The following is a 22,568-nucleotide window of genomic DNA, read 5'->3' on the forward strand; positions in this document are numbered from 1 at the left end:
TTAGTGAATTGGGAAATCAAATGACAGTATTCTTTATGGGTAAGTAATAAAGTCCAAAAACGCAATTCCAACAAGTAATATACTTGAACTATTTATTTCTTAACCTAAATGCATCACTTAAATCTTACTACCTAGAATTATAACCTATGTGAGGGTAATCCCCGCGTTTCTTGTTCCAATCTACGTTGTGTGAGACGGGCTTGTCCCACTGCGTCCAGTCTCTGTCCCAGGGCTTCCATCGGTGGTCCCATCTGTCCTGGCCTTTCGTTTGGTTGTCGGTGATTCTGTCATCTTTGGCTTCGTTGCTGGCGTAGTTACCACTGCCAAACCTGTTGGTTTAAATTACATTTAATATGATAAATACATCTTTAATAGGCTAGTTTCATAAAAAAAATCTTTTAGTCCGTCAATGACACTATCAAAAAATATTGGAGACGTATATTTTTATTTGTCAATCAAACAAGTAATTACGAAGTTAAGATGCGTTGAAGTTCCGAGTGACGTCACAAAGTGCTACACTTTTTGGCACGCCTTGACGTCACGGGTCTCTTTCTTCCTTTGAACTTTGGCATGCTTTATATTTTTAAATTTTCATTAGTTTGAAAAATGAAAAATACGAATACGAAAATAAGTATTTTTTGACAAGTTAACCGACGGACTAATTCAAACTCTTGCTGCTTTACCCAGGAAACATCCTTATTACCAATACCAATAGCAGTTTCCACCAGCGTGAAATTGGAACATAACGAAAAATATTTTTAAATAAAAAATACTACTTAGTCATTGCTTGCAGTGCTTTTTGTGTTATGTAGATATTGTGTGAGAAGCTGTGGAGTTGGGTGTTCTGTATCGTGACGATTGGTTCAGTTTTCAGACTTTAAAAAGCTATAATATTTAGGCTGGGTTGCACCATCTTAATTTAACTTTGACAAATGTCAAAACTCTGTCAAACTCCATACAAAAAACTCCGGTTATCGTTATAGCTACGGTTAAAGTTAGGTGGTGCAAGTCAATCTTAGGCTGAGTTGCACCATCTTACTTTAACTTTGACAAACGTTAAAAGTCTGTCCAACTCCATACAAAAAACACCGGTTAACATTACAGTTGCTGTTTTTAGGTGGTGCAACTCAGCCTTAGTGTTGTGACGTTTTACAGAATTTTCTGTATATTTCAGTGTTGCCAATTTTGAGTAGCGTTGGAAGCCGATTGTACTGTAATTTAAACCTTTTGTATCTCGGCGGGTGTTAGTGTACGGAGTTTGATTTTTTCGATGGTCACAGAACAATGCTGCTTTCTGGAAAGTACGTGTGTTCAAGAAAAGAAAGTTAGTACTTGGTTGTTAGAGTTAAAAGTCAATCTATAGATAAATATGACATTGTTCAGACGATCTGTTAATAATTTTAGTAGGAAAGTTAAACAATAAACATTGCACTAACTACTTGATATTTATAGTTATGTCAATATATTTTACAGCGACTAAAACTACGTTAAGGCTTGGTATTTCTGCTAAAGTAGGTATTTCGCGCTGTCAAAATCTGCGCGCGCAATACTTCGCCGAAGACAGCGCGCCAAAGAGCTCTCGCGGCTACACAGTATAGAAATACGCAGTTTGGAAATACGCAGTTGGTTAGGTTAGGTTGACTTCCTTCCGTTCAAGCGTCACACTCACAGCACTTTCTAATACAAATCATATCCAAGTGATACAAATTAAAACAACTTTCAAAATTTTTGGGATTATATTTTAGAATCGAATAAACATAGAATATAACTGCCAAAGTAAACACGGTTCAAAGAGGCGTGGCGTCACCCGACCTTCCGGAAGTTCCGCGCCGGCTAAAAGAATTTCAAGATTACGTCACCCGACCTATCGGTAGATCCTCGGGATCTTGAGCGATTGGAAAAACATTTTATGATCAGTTACTCGTAGTAGCGATTATTTAGAGCTTGGATAATAAATTATAGTTGTTGCAATTCACAAAGCTTTGCATGTGGTTAATTACATTAATCAGTACACGCATCAATTTTGTTCAGTCTTTTTGTTTATTAATAAATAAAAATATCATACTAAAATTGCATACAAATATTTGTTTGTATTGGTCTGGGTGTTTTCTTTCCATAATTTATGTATGACGTATGTACGGGGCTCTGTATCGAAAATCACTATGAGCAATAAGCATCACACACGGTTACCTGGAGTGCATTACCGCAGCAAAAAGCTTGCCATCTTAAATGAACGGTATAATATCGAGGTTTCGTCAGTACAGTTGCGAACAAAGGTGTTTGTGTAGTGTAGTTGAGTTGAGAGGTCAGATTATTGAAATAATAAAACAAACATTTAATTTTTTAAATACATTTTAAAAATAATTTACATTACAGATAACAATGAGAGGATGACATTGCAAGGTGGTGCCAGTCCAGTCTTAAATCCGTTGATATATGCTGCATCTGCCATGTTTTTGGCTAAAAGATTCTTCTATCTTGCAGTTTAGACTTTTATTACAGACCTCAGACAGTATTTTTGGAAAACTTTTACGCATGGTGGAGGAAGGGACGCTCTAGAGACTCAAGTCTAGAAGGAGTCACATGAACTCCAAGTTTTAAATCCGTTGACATCTGCTGCATCTGCCATCTTTTTGGCTAGAAGATTCTTCTATCTTGCAGCTTAGACCTTTAGCTACAGACCTTAGACAGTATTTTTGAAACATTCTTACGCATGGTTGAGGAAGGGACGCTCTAGAGCAGTGGTTCTTAACCGGTGGTCCGCGGACCACTGGTGGTCCCTGGAGGCATTCCAAGTGGTCCACGATGTGCACTTGCACACCTTGGTCAAAACCACTTTTAACTGATTTTTGCAGTCAAACTGGTTTTGACCGATTATGAGGTGGTCCCTGACAAGACAGAAATTTGGTAAAATGGTCCCTCATAACTTAAAGGTTAAGAACCACTGCTCTAGAGACTCAAAACTACAAGGATACACATGAACTCCAGTTTTAAATCCGTTGATATCTGCTGCATCTGCCATGTTTCTATATTATATAGGGTCCTTCTAAATCAGCTACGTTCCGTTTAATGGGAGCATGTATACGTCACACTGAATACGTTCCCAAAGTTTGAGCCAAAAATTCAGGCTAGTTTCCGAGATAATTAAGGAAACAACTTCATTTCTTATCAACCCAATACAACACCCTGTTCAGCTGATTCACTACTACACTGACAAAAATCCGCACGCACACGAGCTTACGTAATGGCCGCCATTGCGCTTGTGCTGCCGTTGGGCCACTGGCCGCGAACACAAGAGTGCCGCCGGACGACGGACCGGGCGCCACACAAGCTATTCTAGGGCTACTACTAGTTATTTAAGGAATTAAATTAAGCAGAAAATTAAAGTTTATTTATTTTTGGTAACATAAAAAAATCTTATGTGGTAAGTACTTATTTAGTGGCCTTAATGGAATGATGTTTATTCAAAAGTTCGTTAAAATACTTTTGCGCTTGTAAAAATCTTTTATTTCAAACGTAGCAACGAAACGAAGCAAAAAAGTTAGTTGCCGAAATCAATGACTTATTTTTATGCCATACACAAATGGGATAGTTACCATGACTATGAAATTTAGAATTACGGTTATTATTACGATAAAGCAGGCACATTTTTCATGTTAATTTTAATCGCTTAATATCCCCTTAGCAAATTAAATAAAAATGTGATTCGTAATTGACTCGATCATAGCAGAAACTAAACGCTATCGAATTATCTACCTGTGATTATCGGCAGTCTTTAGTATTCCGAAGTAAATAAGTAAATAATTGTTCCCAACTATCAATTTTAAACTGAAATAATAATCATTAAAATCATCGTAGAAACAAAAAAAAATTATAAAAGTAAATAATGATAGTTTTATTATTATTAAGATTAGAAAGAATTTTGGAGTTGACATCCTTATTTATGCGTGGCGGAGTCGGTGGTATCAAAGACAGCCGTCCCTCACAATAGCCACCAATAGCCGACCGCGCTAGTGTTGTAAGAACCTCGAGTCTTTAAAGTCTTTATTTTAAGACTTGAGTTTATTTTTAAGACTAGGACTCGTTAGTCACATGAATAAGGGAATAATTGAGTCTTCCGAGTCCTTTCGAGTATTTTAAGTTCTTTGAGCTAGACTGAATCATGACATGAACTTGAGTTGGTGTATACTAATAGGCAATAATGAGTGATTTCATATCATCATCCGTATGTTATATCCTAATTGAAAATAAAATAAATCGCACAATACAAATGTAATATCAATAAAATTGCATTAAACGCAAATAATCGAATCAGAAGTATCCATCTAAAGACTGACGATTTTCGTGATCAAAAAGTTAAAACGGTCCAATAAAATAATAAACACACTGTCTTAATTCATAGCTATTTTATTTTCTTCAAACTTTTAATAAGTAAGATTCCAAGACTCGAGTGTCGTATCGTACAACACTAGCCGGCGCGCAGCAAACGAACTTTTAGACACGTGCCGCCGCCTTTAGACACGTGCCGCCGGCCGCCGGCTAGCGCAATGTACACTCACCAAAATAAAATTAAGAAATACAACAAACTTTTTTTTACTATTCAAATTAAAATTGTGTTTATTGTTAAATCACAGGATAATAAGATAGGTCATAAATAAATACCAAGTTGGAACGGAAATGATTCGGAAATTTTATTTAACTAATTAATTAGGTACCTACCTACCTCATCTACTTTTCTATTGTAATAGAAATGATGACATTAACGATTAATTTAAGAATGGACTTTGATTTAGGATAAATGGAATATCAATACAAACAAATTGAAGAGTTTTATTTGCTTCAATAGTCTAATTTAATGTTTCTAAATAATTGACTAGGCCATTGAATTACCTTCACAAAACAATAAGTTCGATTAATTTTTAATTATTATCTGTTATAGGATATTTTACCATGAAATACACAACACCATAATTTAGATTCGAATCAATTGAAATCGAAAGCAAGCAGATAAAATAATAAACAAATAAGTTTCTTTTTTGTCGTCGACTGTACGCTTATGCCAACTTTTCGGCTCTTGCTTTGGCGGCGTCGGCATCTTTGTGTCAACAAAAGGCGTGCGGCTTGTCGGCATTTGTCGGCGCGTGCGCTTTGATTTAATTCAGTTTTTGATTAGCTTTCTTGTGTGAAGGTGCGTTTTGTAGTGCTCGTGAAGTGAACTATGACGCACAGATGCACAAATGCAAATAAATTTACTAAGACGCGCCTTAAAAATCATGGCCTTTGCTGGTTGATTTTTCGATGGTATCGTGAGTCCGTTTTACTGTGATTAACATAAGAATAATAAGGATAGACAACGATATGAGAGTAGGCCTGTAACATTAAAGTGATAGCTCGCCCAATCAGTCGATCAGCTAATCGGCTATCAGCTGTGACGACTGCTGTGAGTTGTTATGACGTGAGTGTAAACAACAAAAAAGTGTGCAGTGGTAGTGAGCGTTGTGTGTGTTGTGTCTCGTGTTCCTGTGCAGAATGAATACACTACAGCTTTGTTGTGTGAGTAAAAAATACAGCATGTTCCATTATGTAAGACGAAATGAATTTTTATTTTTGTTGGAAAATGTAACTTTGTAAAATCATTATAAAACACATACTCAAATTTGGTGAACTTGTTCAGTGTACCGTATAGATGCCCCCATTAAAAGGAATGTAGCTAGTTTAGAAGGACCCTGTATAAAGCTCGATTACCACTCACTGACTCACTGACTGACTGATCAGGGGTATTTTTGGGGTATTTAGAGGGGAGAGGGGTAAAATTTTTGGTGTTTGTTTTAAACTAGATTTTTTGACACCCAGGTTTTTTAGATTTTTTGAACCAAAAAACAAAATGGCGGCATTTTTTGAGACATCAACTTTTTTGTTTTTCATCCTGAATTTTTTCTTTTTTGGTGGTTTGTTGGGGTTGCCAAGGTGTGCTAAAAAATGTGAGAAAAAAATGGAAAAACAAAATGGCCGCGCCGCCATCTTGGATTGAAAACGCGATTTCAGGGGTGTTTTTGGGGAGGTGTCATTCCGAGATGCGCCATTGTTTTTGAAAAATTCTTTTGAATGATTGTGACATGTATAGTCTTCTTAAGAGATACATTCACAGATTATCAAAAAACAAGATGGCGGCTGAGCCGTCGGCCATTTTGTTGCGATCAAAAAATTCCCAAACTTTGGTAGCAATTTTCCGGCAGATGGCGACACCGGAGTAGGGTACAATGTTCCGGGCGATTGTTGGTCTGTTATTCGAGTGTTGCCATGAATAGGAAAAAACTACCATTTTGGAAGAAAATTTTCCACCACGGCCCCGGATAGTAGAAAATGGAAATTTCCAGAAATTCCAAAAACTTGGAATGCAGTCTGGTGACGTTTGGGGACCCGAATGACATTTCACCATTTTTATGAAAAAAGTCTGGCAACACTGAAAGTTATGGGGAAAAGTTTTTTTTGCGACATGGGTGTCTTTAAAGTTAGTGACGGACAAAAAGAATTATGGCATGAAAAAAAATAAAAATGACGTTTGGTTGGATATACGACCCAGATTATGGGAAAAATCCGAAATGTCAAAAAATCAAGATGGCTGCGGCGTGGGCGGCCATTTTGTAAAAAGTGGAAAATTTCGAAATTTTGGAATTAATTTTTCGAGTAGTTGGCAACATTTTGGAAAGTCGAGTTGTATGAGGCGGTTGTGTCTCTTGTCGAGAGGTTTCACTTGGGTGAAGAAATTTCCCCAGTGTTGCCACACTTTGGGAGATTTGGTCCAAAAATGTCGAAAGTAGAAATAACGACTTCCGGTCAAAAATTTGGATGACGCCTCCTGCAAAGGGGTCGTGCAAATGACATTTGACCATTTTCATCTCGATCACCTGGCAACACTGAGAGCTATGGGGAAAAGTATTTTTTTCGACATGGGTGTCTTTAAAGTTAAGGACGGACAGAAGGAGATATGGCAGGGAAAATCTGAAAATGGGGTTTGGTCGGTTATACGACCCAGACTATGGGAAAAATCCGAAATCATGGAAAATCAAGATGGCGGCTGAGCGGGCGGCCATTTTGTAAAAAGTTTCAGATTTTCGATTTTTCAAATGCATTTTTCGGGCAGTTGGCAACATTTGGGAAATTCGGGTTGTATGGGGCGTAGTTTGTCAAGGAGTATCGTTTGGGAAAACAAAAATTTCCAGTGTTGCCATACTTTGAGAGTTTTGGTCCAAAAATGTAAAAAATGGAAATAGCGACTTTCGGTCAGAAATTTGGATGACGCCTCCTGCAAATAAGTCAAACTAATGACATTTGACCATTTTCATCTCGATCACCTGGCAACACTGGGAATTACGGGAACACAAAATTTTGTGACATGGGTGTTTTTAAGGCGTTGCTCCTCGGGACTGGGTGAGGATAGAAAAAAAGTAAAAATGGGGTTCGGCGCGGAAAATGGTCCAGATTAAGGCAAAAATGCAAAATTTTGGAAATCCAAGATGGCCGCCAAGCGTTCACCCGTTTTCCTAAAGGGACTAAATTCTCCATACAAATTGTATGCAGGGGGGCTTAGCTAACGTAGAAAAAGGCGAGGCCGAAGGCCGAGCGATAGCTTAAAGCCTGTGAGTCGCCATAGATTTATTTTTAATGCGTCAAAAAAGGACTAGAGCCCAGTGACAGACAGAAAGGCGAGGCCGCAGGCCGAGCGATGGTTCAAATCCCGAGAGTTACCATAGTTAAACTTGTGTTGCGTCAAAAAAGCACAAGAGCACAGTGACAGACAATAAACACCCCCTGTAATTTTTGCGAGGCCGAAGGCCGAGCTCCGAATGCGAGGCCGCAGGCCGAGCGCCGCGTAGGGCGAAGCCCGGAGCGGCCAGCATCGCAGATCTAGCTTTTGTAGCCCGCGTAGCGGGCGACCAAAGCTAGTTTGACTATAAGATTCTTCTATCTTACGGCTTAGACCTTTAGCTACAGACCTTAGACAGTATTTTTGTGAAAATTCTTACGCATGGTGGAGGAAGGGACGCTCTAGACACTCAAGTCTACAAGGAGTCACATCAACTCTAGTTTTAAATCCGTTGACATGTGCTGCATCTGCCATCTTTTTGGTTAGAAGATTCTTCCATCTTGCAGCGTAGACCTTTAGCTACAGACCTTAGACAGTATTTTTGTGAAAATTCTTACGCATGGTGGAGGAAGGGACGCTCTAGAGACTCAAGTCTACAAGGAGTCACATGAACTCCAGTTTTAAATCCGTTGACATCTGCTGCATCTGCCATCTTTTTGACTAGAAGATTCTTCTATCTTACAGCTTAGACCTTTAGCTACAGACCTTAGACAGTATTTTTTATTATTTATTTGTGTCAGTGTGCTCTTCTAAAGAGTGTAAGACGATTGTATGTAGGTACTATTAAAATGTAATTTTAACTCATTGGTTTTGTCTCATATTTGAGGAATGTACTATGTATCATGAATAGAGTCTTCGTTTAAAAGGATGCGAACGATTTAAATTTCAATAGGTAGACAAAATTGAATTGAATTTAAGCTTTCTCCAGTAACACTGATATTATTATACTGTGACTCATCAAAGTCATCATTGTCAAAAATATTGACAAATCGCGAACTGTCACGGCCAAAAAACTGACACGCGTCCGTCCTCCGTAAGCGCCACCGCGCGACTGATTGAGATTGTTCAAGCCGTCATGGACAATTTTTTCCACATTTTTTAACATAGTAACTAAATAAGACGCAATATAAAAATTTCATCCGTTAAAAGCCCTCAAGTTATTTCTGAACTTTAGTTTAGTAAAAGATTTAGAATCTCAAATCGCTTATTTTAAAAATAAAACCATAAATAGAAAACGAATAGAGGTAACTTTGGGAATTTATTCTATCGAGTCAACTTCATCAAATCGTGTTTCCATCCGTTAATAGCCCTAGAAAATATCCTCAACTATGCCCAATAAAAATCTTAGCCTTTAATTTTACTGTTTAGTACCTCAAAAATGAAAAATGAAAACCTCATTTTCGCCATTTTCTCTGCTACCCGGCCTTAATAAGTTTTATAAATGCGTTATCGGCCTCTCAATAGACAAACTCACAAGAACTACCAGACGCCAATTTATTATAGACCTTAGAGCCAAAGCACACTATGCTGCGATGTGCTTTAGCTCTTATACAGTGGATTGAGCATAAGAAAACATACACTTGAAAATGAGAACCTCCCTCCTTTTTTGCAGTCGGTTAAAAAAGGTCTTAAAAGTTTTTGCAAGGGATCTATCTGTTGGCCAAATGCTTGTTATAGGCAAATATGTAAATTAGAATTGTTCTTACCCTTCGTTGCTGGTCGTCCCGCTACCGTCGGAATCTCCAAAGCGGTTATTCAGCCCATCTATGGGGCGTTTCTTGACGAGCTGGTACCGAGTCGTTATGAACTCGGATGCGCGCTCGGCTATCATCACAGTTGGTGCTGCGGTGTTCGCTGGGAAAATAATTAGGATTTAAAAAAGGATGTAGATAAACAGATAAGAAAGGACCAATAAATAAGTATAATATAGTTCTAACTAGAGTTCGATAACGCCGTATTCGCACCCCTGCCTACGGGCGCGTCCGTACACGTGTATATGTGTACGTACTCACGTACTTATACGAAAACTTTTCCTACTATGATCACAGAATAATAATAAGTACTACGTACAGAAGTTTTTCTTCGCGAAGGTATTCAAAAAAATGTATGCTCAATGTCATCAACAATATGGTGTAATTTAGCTTGTCTTAAGAGTCGAGCACCGTTTTGTTGACATACGTCAGTGATCGGTACTGTCTTGATGCCATAGGGCTGACTGCTACAAGAAGCTACTGTGTCGCCATCTAGCGCACCACACTTGCATTCACTGCTCTTCGCGGCAACGCGCAGCTACATGCGGCCGCCAGTTATATAGTGTAAGAGCTAGCACCTAAATATTTTATAACACACATAACTGTGACAATTTATTTCACGTGGGCGAAGCCAAAAAGCTAGTAAGAAATAAAAATTCAATTCAGTAGGTATTTCAAACCAAATTTTATTACATAAACAAACATTATACTAATTTCATTATGGGCCCTTAGTATGTGAAAACTGCAATTGACGATATTTCGCACTGTTTTCAATATTATGTATTACAGAACGTATGTGTGATGGGATGATATTTTCGAAAACACGATTAGAAAAAAATTTTCTCGAAAAAAAACATTTACCTCTGGATTTTTTTATAAAAGTTTAATATGACCGTGTTTTACAATAAAATTCCTATAAAATCACAAAGGTATCATGTTTGCCTCTTTGATTTCCTGGCTGTTTTAGATTTCAAAAACCTAAATATATTAATTTATTAACTTTCTGATAAAAATGTGAATGGCTCTTACGATGTCCCCCCCTTAAATCAAAATGTCTTTATTTGGTCTATACTATGCCCATCATCACTACGTAATAATTATAAAAAAAAGTCGCTTTCCTGTCTGTCTGTCCCTATTTATGCTTAGATCTTTAAAACTATGCAACAGATTTTGATACGGTATTTAGGGTTCCGTAGCCAAATGGCAAAAACGGAACCCTTATAGATTCGTCATATAGTCTGTCTGAACATAGAACGTTTTTGTGCACTTTTTAAAATGAGTTAACCGAGTATATGGCTATTAGACTTGCACACGTCCGTCCGTTTTTTGTAGGATTAATATAATTAAGTAACATTTATTTTTTGCATTCGGCTCTTGGTCTAACCCAAACGAAACACGAACAACTAATGAACTAACAATGAACAAAGTTGATAAATTAGTAATATGTAAATAATGAATTTGTTTTACGAGTTGTCCCGGCGTACCCGCAAATTAATATAAAGTTGTTTAAGTGATTTATAAAATCGCAATATTAATTTTTGAAAGTAGGGTCATTGTGCTGGTTTTCTATCTAACTTCGGTTTTCGTCCATTTCACTGAGCTGCCATAAACACATGCGTAAAATTTGAATACAAAGTATTGTATTCACAGAAGGCAGTAGCCATCCCGCGCTAGTTTTGTTGCAATCTATAATGCCTAAGCAACAGTTCTACCTAAATGAAAATGTAATTTAAAAAGTAGTGAGTTCCAAAAAATTACGTAAATGCGCGGCCATACACCGGTCACCGGTACATTGCAGAAATCATCGCGCTAGAAAAAAAACGTGCTGACAGGAAAAGTTTTTGGCACGTATGTCTAATTGATAGCATTATAAACACAATTTTAAGTGTTTATTAAACTTCTTCATACAAAATTAAATCTTAGATGACTAAGGGTCATTTTTTTAAAGCAAAGCTCAGGTCATATAGCAGGCAAATCAACTCGGAAAGGGATCAACAACGTATCGCCTTTTGTGGCATGGAGGTAATAGTGGAGAGGAAATATAGATCTATACAAAAATTGGACAAATTAATGACAAACAGCTGTTTATCTCTTTCTAACTTACCCCTGGTGATGTATAAAAAAAAGAAATAGATAATGTTTGGTCAGTACTCATTCTGGCAACATTTTCATGTGACGTCACTAACTACCTGACTTGTGCCGAGTAGGTACCTACATACAAGATTTAAGAAAACAACATATTTATAGGCAATCAGCTGACAACTACACGCACACACACACACACAAATACCTGTCAGCTGATTGCCTATATTGCGGCCATGTTGTTTTCTTAAATCGTGTATGTATTTATAATGCGTGTAAATGTGTGCGTAATGTACCGAGTACGTTTATTTTAAAGTTACGCCAAGTCCATGAGACATTGATATACGTCAGTGTTTTGCGAGCTGTCATTGCCCTTCGCGCACTGTCATCGGCGAGGCAAGGCGTTTACGTTACGGTGCGGATTGTGTGTGCGTTGCAGTATGGATTTTAGTTGACTGCCTTTATGAGCACTCGAACGACATAAAATAATATGATACATTTATGTAAGGGTATTTTAAGATCACAAAGTTGGCAACTCCGATAGTTGGACGAAAACCAGCGCAAAGACCCTATCCTGTTTGACACCTATAATAATTGACAATAGCTGGCTCGGCGAACTTCGGCAAACTAATGTGTGACGTGAAGTGCCAAATCGCGGAAAATGTCGGAAGAAATAGGATGCTCGCTCGTATCTCGTATGTGACGCCTTGTCGAATCGCCTCCTGTAGGTGGGCTATCGTGCGTGTTTTGTTTTCGATGTGAACTCGCGGAGATGAACAGGCCTGCTATGATGAACTTCACAAATACTTACAAGTCACAACCGTTGGCATGATTGATGCATCTGCTACTCTGAGACCTGAAATAATAATAAAATACTTTAGATGCTTTAAATTATTGCTTACGATTGCTGAATTAACAGAATTCCTAGTTATATAACTTAATTAATGTTCTGATTTTAAGCGTCTTATAGATTATCCCTAAAAGAGCTTACTAAATACTTCATCATCACGATATTTAGTCACCTATGCAAAAGCACGACCTTCTCCAATTTACCAGAAGCAAACATGTATTTACCTTCAATTCCATGAACCTTAAGCTGCATATCAACCACAGCCATCGGATCGGTGTCGGGTCCCATCTTGCACGTGCCGGCCTGGTGGTTCTCCGGCGCTGTGTAGTGCATCGCCAGGCATTTGAAGAACTCATCCGATGGATTGTCACCCCCTTCCCCGCATTCTTTCTCGCCGTACCCTTCTGAAGGCTTCATGCCGTACTTTTCACGCATTATCTGTCAATGATTGAATGAGTTTAGAGTAGGAACTTACGCGCCTTTTGAAAAAATCTAGATACGGGTAACAGCGTATTACACTTGAAAAAATCGACGGGTTCATCCAGTGTCTAAGAAGCTCAGATGGAAGAGCAGTAGCCCGGCAAGCGTAAGGTCGTGGGCCTCGTGGGTTCGATTCCCACCTTAGGCAGTTCGATGTTTTCAAGTTATTTATAAAAATATATTTAGATACGGTTGATGGAAAATTCTATAGTTTACAGATTAAATCAATAGTTTATCAAAAGTTTCTCCAAACCGAATTTACAATGGTATAATTATTATAAGTTCTAACACCTATACTTGATAACATTCGCCATTTTGTTCCGCATTGCTACCTATACAGGGTGTCCTAAAATTAGCACGTCACACTGACACTGCTAATTTTGGGACACCGTAGTATCAGGCCTCCGTCACTCGCCTATGCCGGCCGAGATAATTACCTACAGCGCGCGACAACTTCAAGTTGCAAATCAGTAAAGGCTGCCACGCGCCGTGACGCGCCTGTGAGCACACGCGTATTTCTATACACGCGCGGTGTATCATCGTCGCAATCAAGGTTTATTGTTCCAACGGCACTGTTATTCTTCTTTAATGGAAAATCGTAATATTTAGGAGTAATAATTAACTGTAGTGATTTAAATAATTATAAAAAACTACACTTTTAAAATAATTTTGAAATAGTACTTATGACAAAAAACTGTAGCAAAAAAATTATTTTAGCTAATAAAAACATTAACTTTACTTCACCGTGTCTATTTTCCGACACTACACCTTTTAAAACTGTTTGTCCAATTTCGAATTATCGCAACACTGAAGTTTATTAATAGGTACTTTAGAGATGGTACGATTATACAAACACCACTAAATTAAAGTTTACCAATCGTAAATACAATAAAAATTAAGTTTTTATTTATTTTACTTTGCTTATACAACCCTGACGCTTGAGCTGTGAGGTAGATCAATTCTGAACACAAAAAAATTGCGCTCTTGTGAGCGTAGTAGTAAGGTGCGATTTCGAATGCACCATGTGCGTTGGATATTTTGCATTATTATTATTACCGTTAAAATGCCGGCATCTGATCCTACACAAAGGAGTGCAATTTCTGTTGCTACTATTATGTATTCTGTGGTAGTATTATTACGCTGATCGGATTCGCGTAACTTTCGATAAAAAGTCCAAACATTTACCGTAGTGTTAGCAAGCCTGTACGCGATCCGAGCGGCGTCGGCGATAACGTTAAGCTCGTGTTCTTCGAAGAAGTAGTTGGGCTGCATTATAGGCTTTTGCTCAGGGTCCACGGATTGGATGGTCACGTAACCTCGGCTGCGCGGTGTGAGGCAGATGGCTGATACCCTGTAACAGAGGTTTCTTTATGAATCCTCATGAGTATTGGTTGGGAAGCTGGAAACATTGAATTTTCGGATAGATCCAGTTTATCCTGTAACCTATTATTGATACCGTTTGATGGAGCTCACGAAGCACTCTCAGGATCAGCAACTAGTTTTTTGATATCTTGTATTAGGTTAGAAATAATTGAATGAGATCACTTATTGTTTCCACCCTGTATTGGTACCTACTTCCGTACAGCTTGAAAGACTACACTTAATAGGCTTGACAAGTTCTGTGAAATATTTCTTCAAAGGAGGAGGATTCAAACTGCAGGGTTCAATCTGTTCTTGAGTAAAGAGTCATAATTCAGCGTCATTTCAAAATACGGGCCTAGAAGAGAAGATGACTACTTACTCGACTAATCTCTTTTCTTCCACACTATCGGGATCAGGGATTTCGCCTGAACTGCAACCCGCGTAGTAGCCTCCAAAGAAGAATTGCACGTCAGGTTGGCGGCCACCAGCTGCGGCGTAGCGGGAATTCACGATACCAGTCAACTGAAAAGACAGTCCATGAAACATTATAGAAAAGATGTTGTGAGTACGTCTTGCCTGACAAAAAGATAGGAAGATGAAAACAGATAAGACTCGTAGAAGGTAAATTATTTTGATCAGGTCAGGTTAAAATGGTGATATTTGACGAGGTGAAAGGTGAATGCGTCGTTTCGTCCAAGCGTGGTGGTCAAATACGTTCGTTATTTTGCTATTGTCACTTTTGAAGACAGTTATCATCATCATCATCATCGTTTCAACCATAGGACGACCAGACGACCACTGCTGAACAAAGACCTCCCCAATGATTTCCTTAATCGGTTGGTAGCGGCCTGCATCCAGCGTCATCCTGAAGACAGTTAATGGGTTATAAATACCTGCGACAAACCAGTAGCCGATAACGGCCCGTCTCTCTGAAGCATGTATTCCATAGCGGTCTCCCAATTCAGCTCAGGGATCTCAGCCTCCTTGGTCAGAGTGAAGTGCAGGTGGACTCCTACGTGATTATGAAGGTTCTGACCGACGCCCGGGAGGTTCTTGATGACGGGGATATTGAACCTCTCTAGAGTCTCTTTGGGCCCGACGCCAGAGAGCATCAAGATTTGAGGGGAGTTGATAGTACCACCTGAGACTATTGCCTGTAAAACAATATTTGGTTTAATCGTATTGAAAAAGGGTCTTAGAAAAAGTAGATACCTACTCTTTATCCCTCAGAGTCAGATCAATGACTTTGTCAGACCAAAGGTAGGTAGGGGGCATGCCTGAGGTTTTAAGAAATCTTTGTCGTAAAAATATCGGCAAACGAGCTAATCCCGGTCACTTTGAGTGAGCACCTGAATAGGCTAAAATTCATAGACTCGCTTCCGGTTAGAACACTGACGTAAGACTAAAGCGAGGCTTTATCTGAAAGCCTACTACAGTGGGCCAAGACAAAGTGCACATTATAATCGCAAACCAGTCGAAAAATGGTCGAAAGGCCTTTTTTGTATGGAGTTATGGCGGATTCCATTTTCGATTCGATCAAAAAGTGCAACTTGTCTAGGGGGGCTGTTCAACAGTGCATTAATATTCCATAAAAAATGTTGATTAAAACCTACCTCCCGTTTCACACCAACTGTTCTCTTCTCGCCATTTTTAATGTACTCCACTCCAGTGACCTTCTTCGTAGCAGGATTGATGACTATCCTCGCCACGTGTGCGTTTAAAAGCACGTGGAGGTTCTCGCGGTGGGTGGCTGGCCTGACGAACGCACGAGCGGCGCTGTACCGCGATCCGTTGCTGAAATAAAAAGGTTTATTTATAACAAAAATCTTTGTTGAATCATGCAATCAAAAATAAAGGCAGCAGTAGTTGCGATTGATAGAGAGATAGGCAATAGAGCATTCTGAGCATTGGGCTTGGGAAACAGCCACCATCAGTACCTTATGAAATGTGTACAAGTGTTTTTTTTTCCAACTACTTATTTATATCCTTTGTATCAGTTATGTCGGGTCATGGAACTATCGTTTTTGTTGCCATCAAACCACACTTACATAGGTACTCCTTGTGAAATTACCCCACATAAATACCGAGTCTGCTGAATGCTGAATAGAGTCAATCCCCTTGGTTGAAATCTCCCTTTGCAATTGGTTGTGTCACGGAACCAACATATTCAAAGCATTTACCGGTGGCACAACTAGTGGTGCAATGCGGTTGGTCCAAGGGGACTACGGTTTTTTCTAAGGAGAGATGAGTTCAATGATAATACTGAAAGCATGTCACAAGAAGCTGGATGCAGGCCGCTACCAAACGATCATTATGGAAATCATTAGGAGAGGTTTAGGTATGTTCAGCAAGTGACATCTTATGGCTGATATGTTGATGATGGTGTTACTTACTCATTCTGCGTCTGGGCAATAGTGAATCCGGTGATAGTGTCTCCATTGAGGTCACTGGTGGGCGGGTACCCGAGCTCGATGCCGGCGGACACCACGTCGTGCGCAAACTTGGGCGCGTAACGGAACTGCGGAAGAGAAAATCTTTAAAGTTTAAACCATATAATATAAGGTCTGGTACAGCTATAATCACGCAGCTCAGTTACAGGGCAATCCTTTTATACATTTGCATCAAACCATAATTACACGGATACCGCCTAGCCTGTGCCTCGCCATGAAAACCACCCAGAAACCATGCGGTTATTGCTCATATCTGAACAAGGCTTAATTTGAATCCATTTAAATCCCGTGCGTATGGGGAGAATAGAAAGGATTTTAGGCATGCCCACCTTTATCCCAAAGAATATTCTGTTATTTAAGTAGGTAGTAGGTTGCCTTCGTACAATTTTATGTGTACAAAATCAAAGTTGTTTTAGTATTCATGTTCGAGATGCGTTTTTGTTTATTGAATCACTATTTTGGTTAAATGAAGGTTAGGTAATGTAATTAAATGTAATGTTTTACTTTGTTTAGTTTTTGTGGTGTTAAACATAAATTAGTTAAAAATCTATTTTTGTACGGACCCGAACAATTAAAATGTCATCAACGCTAATGACTTTTGTAGCACATGTGTAGAACAAGTGACTAAGATGAAAGGTATATAAGGTCGGTTAAACAGATGAGTAAGACAGGCTGAGTTGCATCACCTTAACTTTTTTACCGTAACTATAACCGGTGGTTTTGTATGGAGTTTGACACAATTTTGATGTTTGTTAAAGTTTGTTACAGGTGATGCAACCCAGGGTAAGAAATAACGGGACATTTAAACAGAATATTTCCCTCCTAAGCTTAGATCCAAACTTTACAACCATAAAAAGCGTCAGTTCCCGAGTGATACAGAGACAGGAGACAGAAACCTAAATCAAGTAAGTATCTAGTACCAAACAGTCGCGGTCTCTTGTCTGTCTCTTATCCCGGCCGCTTGTCTATGTCGCGACGCGAACCGCCACCTTTAGGTACCTACAGGCGGTCCGCCCCGGGTGCCAAGCATCAGGGGGTAACAACAGCCGGCGCAAATTGGTACTCCTGACGCATCGCCCCGGGTGCCAACCCATGCTACGCCGCCACTGAGTACCTACATCTGATATCTTACCTTCTGCACCGGTATAGGCCCGCCAGCCGAGTGGTACTGCCCAGACACTCCTCTGCCTATCTCCTTGTTATCCTCGCTCCGCAAGAAGTACGGCATCACCTCGTACCACGACCAGCCCTTGGCCCCATTTATCGCCCACCCATCGTAATCCGCCGCGTGTCCTCGCATGTACATCATGCCGTTTGTGACAGAGCAGCCTCCTGAAAATTATGGAACAATCGATATGTCATTCCAAGTCTTCTTCTTTGTACTGTGTTGTGTGTCAAACTTGCGTCGATGTACCTTTAACTACCCTGGGGACAACTATGTTTTCCTACATTTATTCAGGTGTTCTGTTTGGCCTTCCTAACAATCAAACCCAGGACCTTTGGGTATTCGTCAGTAGACCGTAGACACGTTAGTTTGAGCAAAAATGGTAAAGACCTTTCTGATGTAGTTTAAAATGTGCTTACTCACCCAACATCTTAGCTCTGGTCCACGAGCATTTCCCTTCCTCAGTCAGGCACGCCTTCTCCTGCGGTTCCGTGACGTAGTTCCAGTCAGTATCGTCTCGGCCCCAGTACGCTGTCACCCACGATGGTACCGACGACTGGGTCGGCTCGTCACCTCCTGCTTCTATGAGTAAGACCTGTCAATCAAAAACCTTCAATTTAGGATTTCCCCACTTCATTATGGTTAACTCTATACATATACAGTTTAGCTAAATTTAACTGTTGTTTACCAACTACAGAATAATTCAAGGAGCAAAAAATAAGCCCCTTCCTAATGCCTACGATACGTTCGCGCTCGACCAATAATAAAAACAGCTGTTTGTACACTACACAAAACAAGAAGGGGAAAATAAAGAAGAAGTAAGTAGAGACAAAGTATAAGTAATTTAAAAGGTTTTATTGCTATAAACCGATCTCTTCCAGACAATCTAGACGACAGTTGTATAATAAGAAGTAAAAAGAAAATATTAGGAAACGATGAGCGACCTCATTTCGCTAAATTAGGGATTGAAACTCTCTTGATTAAATAGTTTCCTCATGCAATTTAATTCCTTTAATTGTATTGCACGTGCGTTAAGCTGGCTGCCACACCAAAATGTAACATCTCATTAAACTTTACTTCCGTAAAAAACATGTTAATCGCCGAAACTCCTGCCGAATGACGTTAAACATTGTGTTCTTTAGCATCCAAACCTAATTGTCCATGTTAAATCAAGATAACGATTTAGTACCACTTTTTAGACACGCGCAACAAAGGATAGGGAAATATAGGCTGGAAGTGATTTGGTACATTACCCTTAATGGCTCAAATTAAACATAGTAAACCTCTATTTATGACTGTACCTTCTGGCGAAAGATTTTTTTTCTGGTGTAGTGAAGCATAGCTACTTACGCCCGTACTTATTCACAAACGATGCTTGCTTAAGTGAAGCAGCAAATCGAACACACAGCGTTGAATAGAGCTCTGTGATTAGTTCGTGTGTCACCCTGTGCGTCCACGCGCACTGTGAGACCTCATAGTGATATTTGTGAATGCGGGCGTTAGTTTCCAAAAGCAGAATAAAGTCGTTAAGCCATGCCTTTTATTTAGCTATCATAATAAACGATTAATAAAAAGCTGAAGAGTTTGTTTGGTTGAGCACGCTAATCACAGGAACTACTGGTCAGATTTGAAAAATTCTTCATTCATTTAAATACATATTACCATAATATAATCAACGAGATGGAAATAAATTATGATCTTGAAATATATAAATTATCCAGTTACCAACTGCACGTTTGCGTTTATAAGTAGTATGTATTTTAGATGATCTTATGACCTTTAATTATATGCAGAGTACCCACCTACCTAAGTATCTATCTTTACTTTCTTCAAGTTAGCAAGGACGATCGCGTGAATATTAAATCAGTAACTGTGATCCAGATCCATAAACGTTTCGAAAAAGAAACTCGCATTTTAGCTTTAATGAGGTGAGCAATAAAGTGCAATATCAAAAGATCAGCGTTAAGATGCGCAAACGCATTGCCATGCAACGTTGACAATAGACGAGCTAACAATGTGCGGATTCGCGCTTGGTCAGCCCAGTTAGATGAGCTATGGTGAAGCGAGGAGAATCGAAGGCCTCGACTCTATGATCTATGGAAATCACTTGAGGTAAAGTCCGGTTTCCCTGGTTTTACCTTGACGAATATGCTGAGTTTTCCAAATCGATTATTATCGATTGTTTAATTGCATTAAGCTCGCCTTTTTGTACGGAACATTCTTATGTGTGTGCAATAAAGTCTTTAAAGAAATAAATAAATTGTTTATTGATAGGGCATCAGCTAATGTGAGATTCAATTAAATGTACGAGTATCATACCTAAACAGAATCTCCTAGTAAATAGAAAGAAAGGAATGTAGTATCTTTTTAGAACTTTTAGTTACTTTTGAGTGTCGTTCTGTATTCTGTAGTAATACCACAGGTAATACGTCGTAATGTACTACATAAGTAGGTTATTGTAATCGATTTTTGAGCGTATAGTACCTAACATTTTGTCATAAACATCAAGATCAAATCATACACACATGATTGAAACCGGTGAATTAGAGCGTTAAAAATAGTAGAAAAAATTTAGAGAATTTGAACTTTATAAGTATCTTTATTTATTTCTTTATCTTTTTATTATATTTTTATTCACCGGCAGTCGCATTTCATTCAACAAACAACAAAATCGTAGTCCAGTTCCAATAATTGAAGGGACATGGAGGTTGTCATCTACAAGATCTGTATTTTTACTATGACTCTAGTAGTATTTGACTATGACTCTGCACAAATTGTTTTCATATCAACAAACATATCAATTACCTTCCACTGTGGGTTTTCCGACAATCTCCCCGCCAGAACCGACCCCGCGGTGCCCCCGCCCGCGATCACGAAGTCGTAGGACTCGTCCAAGTTCTCTTGACTGACGACTCTGGTAAAAAACAAATTGAGTTAGTTATAGAAACTTACTACAACGGACTTTGTGAATGTGGATTGTTTTTATTATGCGAAAGATGGCCAATTACTTATGTTGCTAGCTATCATGAGGTACGAGTATCATTCCATTGGGATTCTTAAACAGCATCTTGATAGGTGAAGCGAGATACCTTTAAAAACTTTGAAAGAAAAAAGAAATAAAGAACCAAGAATAGTTTACCTACTTATAAAGTTCTTGGATGTAGAGGAATCCCAAAGATCTTTACTCAAAGTAATGCACTTTTTACCCTATAGGTTTCCCACCGACAGACTATATACCTATAGTGACCTCTTGACAATAAGACAGTTGTACATCCTTAACTGCATACTTAAGGTACATAAAACCTTACCATATGATCCTGACATACTGACTAAGAGAAGGATAGACAGAGTCTTCACCACTAATCCTGTGAAAACAGCCTATGCTGCTAAACAATATCTAACACGGTCGACATACCTGTATAAAACAATAAATAAAAAAGTTAACATATACAATTTAACATACTATGACTGCAAGAAAAAACTCACAATCTGGTTAAAATCCCTCAGCTATACAGAAACAGAAAATCTACTTATGAATATAACATAACAAGAACTATCTAATGAATGAACACCTACCTAGTTACTAATAAATATGATGAATTGATGGATATCTGACTTATTTATTTATTTATTTATTTAAGGACAGCTAACAAGACATACACAATTAACAGGGAAAAAAAAAACATTGAAAACAATACGTGTCTATAGTGTAGCCTTAATTAAAAGCTGCCACGACATGTGCATAGATTGCGTGGAAGCGTAGTATCGACTAGTCTAAAAAACAAAAAAAATTTTTGAATCGAATGTAGATATAAGAATTTAATTCAAGCCAGGAATCCAGCATATCAACTGCATGTCTTAGATAATAGTGACTGTAGGTAGAATACAATATTTAAATGCAGTTTGATATCAGACCGCTGACTGAAATGTAAAAACCAGAAAGTAAACCAGAAAACCCAGAAAAGAAAGCATAAACACCAGCAAAGATGATAATATGCACAGCTATGAATGTAGATAGCGAAATATAACGAACATTTTACGAAAATGAGGACCCACAACTATGATTATTTAGAACATCATTAACACAAGTTTTGAAAGTACTAAACTTTGTGTATATATTCAAATCACTACACTTAGCTAATACTCCGAATTGATCCTGAAGTCTGTCCATAGGTGAGTAGTGTCCTAGATTACTCCTGTAGGGCTTAGGAGAAAAAGGTTTTAAAAATCGCGTGCTTCTAACATTCTTACGCGTAATTGTAAAATTAATTTGTTCCAAGAGAAAGGAACAGTCAAAGGAGGCATGAATAATTTTGTGTAAGAAGTACAGATCCAGCAACTGTCTTCTTTTCTGAAGATTTTGAATTTTGAAGTGAGACAGACGATCCGCATAAGAAGGCAGTTTTTTAGCCAAGTTATGTTGAAAGGATAGGTGCCAGAGAAATCTTTTTTGAATAGATTCAATGCGCTTGATATGTACCTCGTATCGAGGGGACCATATAACACTACAGTATTCCAGAGAAGATCGTATTAAAGCGTTAAAAATAAGAATTTTACTAAATGAATTATTAAAAGTTTTGGTATTTCTAATAACAAATCCAAGCATTTTAAAACATATTTGTATTTACTAGTTTGTCTATGTGAATGTTAAAACTTAATTTTTTATCGAAATAAACACCAAGATCGCGAATTTCTGTAACTTCATTTATGGGTTCGTTTTGAATTTTATATACCTATGTAGTTAGATGGAACTTTCTTTTTAGAGAAACGAATAAAATTG

At 38.4% G+C, this 22,568-nt stretch overlaps 1 protein-coding gene across 1 annotated transcript in view; it reads right to left on the reverse strand.

The window, feature by feature from the left end:
* Positions 1-65: 65 nt before the first annotated feature.
* Positions 66-22,568, reverse strand: part of LOC135082265 (glucose dehydrogenase [FAD, quinone]-like) — a 32,489-nt gene continuing 9,986 nt past the window's right edge. The window contains exons 4-15 of the mRNA XM_063977042.1: positions 20,594-20,702; positions 18,212-18,383; positions 17,756-17,955; positions 16,567-16,691; positions 15,787-15,967; positions 15,067-15,327; positions 14,553-14,695; positions 13,997-14,162; positions 12,556-12,769; positions 12,293-12,337; positions 9,355-9,502; positions 66-329 (exon numbers count right to left, since the gene is read on the reverse strand). Coding sequence (XP_063833112.1) covers positions 128-329; positions 9,355-9,502; positions 12,293-12,337; positions 12,556-12,769; positions 13,997-14,162; positions 14,553-14,695; positions 15,067-15,327; positions 15,787-15,967; positions 16,567-16,691; positions 17,756-17,955; positions 18,212-18,383; positions 20,594-20,702 — 1,966 coding nt within the window. The 3' untranslated portion in view covers positions 66-127. The remainder of the gene's footprint in view (positions 330-9,354; positions 9,503-12,292; positions 12,338-12,555; positions 12,770-13,996; positions 14,163-14,552; positions 14,696-15,066; positions 15,328-15,786; positions 15,968-16,566; positions 16,692-17,755; positions 17,956-18,211; positions 18,384-20,593; positions 20,703-22,568) is intronic.

Source organism: Ostrinia nubilalis, chromosome 21, assembly GCF_963855985.1.
Source record: "Ostrinia nubilalis chromosome 21, ilOstNubi1.1, whole genome shotgun sequence".
NCBI classification, from domain to species: Eukaryota; Metazoa; Arthropoda; class Insecta; order Lepidoptera; family Crambidae; genus Ostrinia; species Ostrinia nubilalis.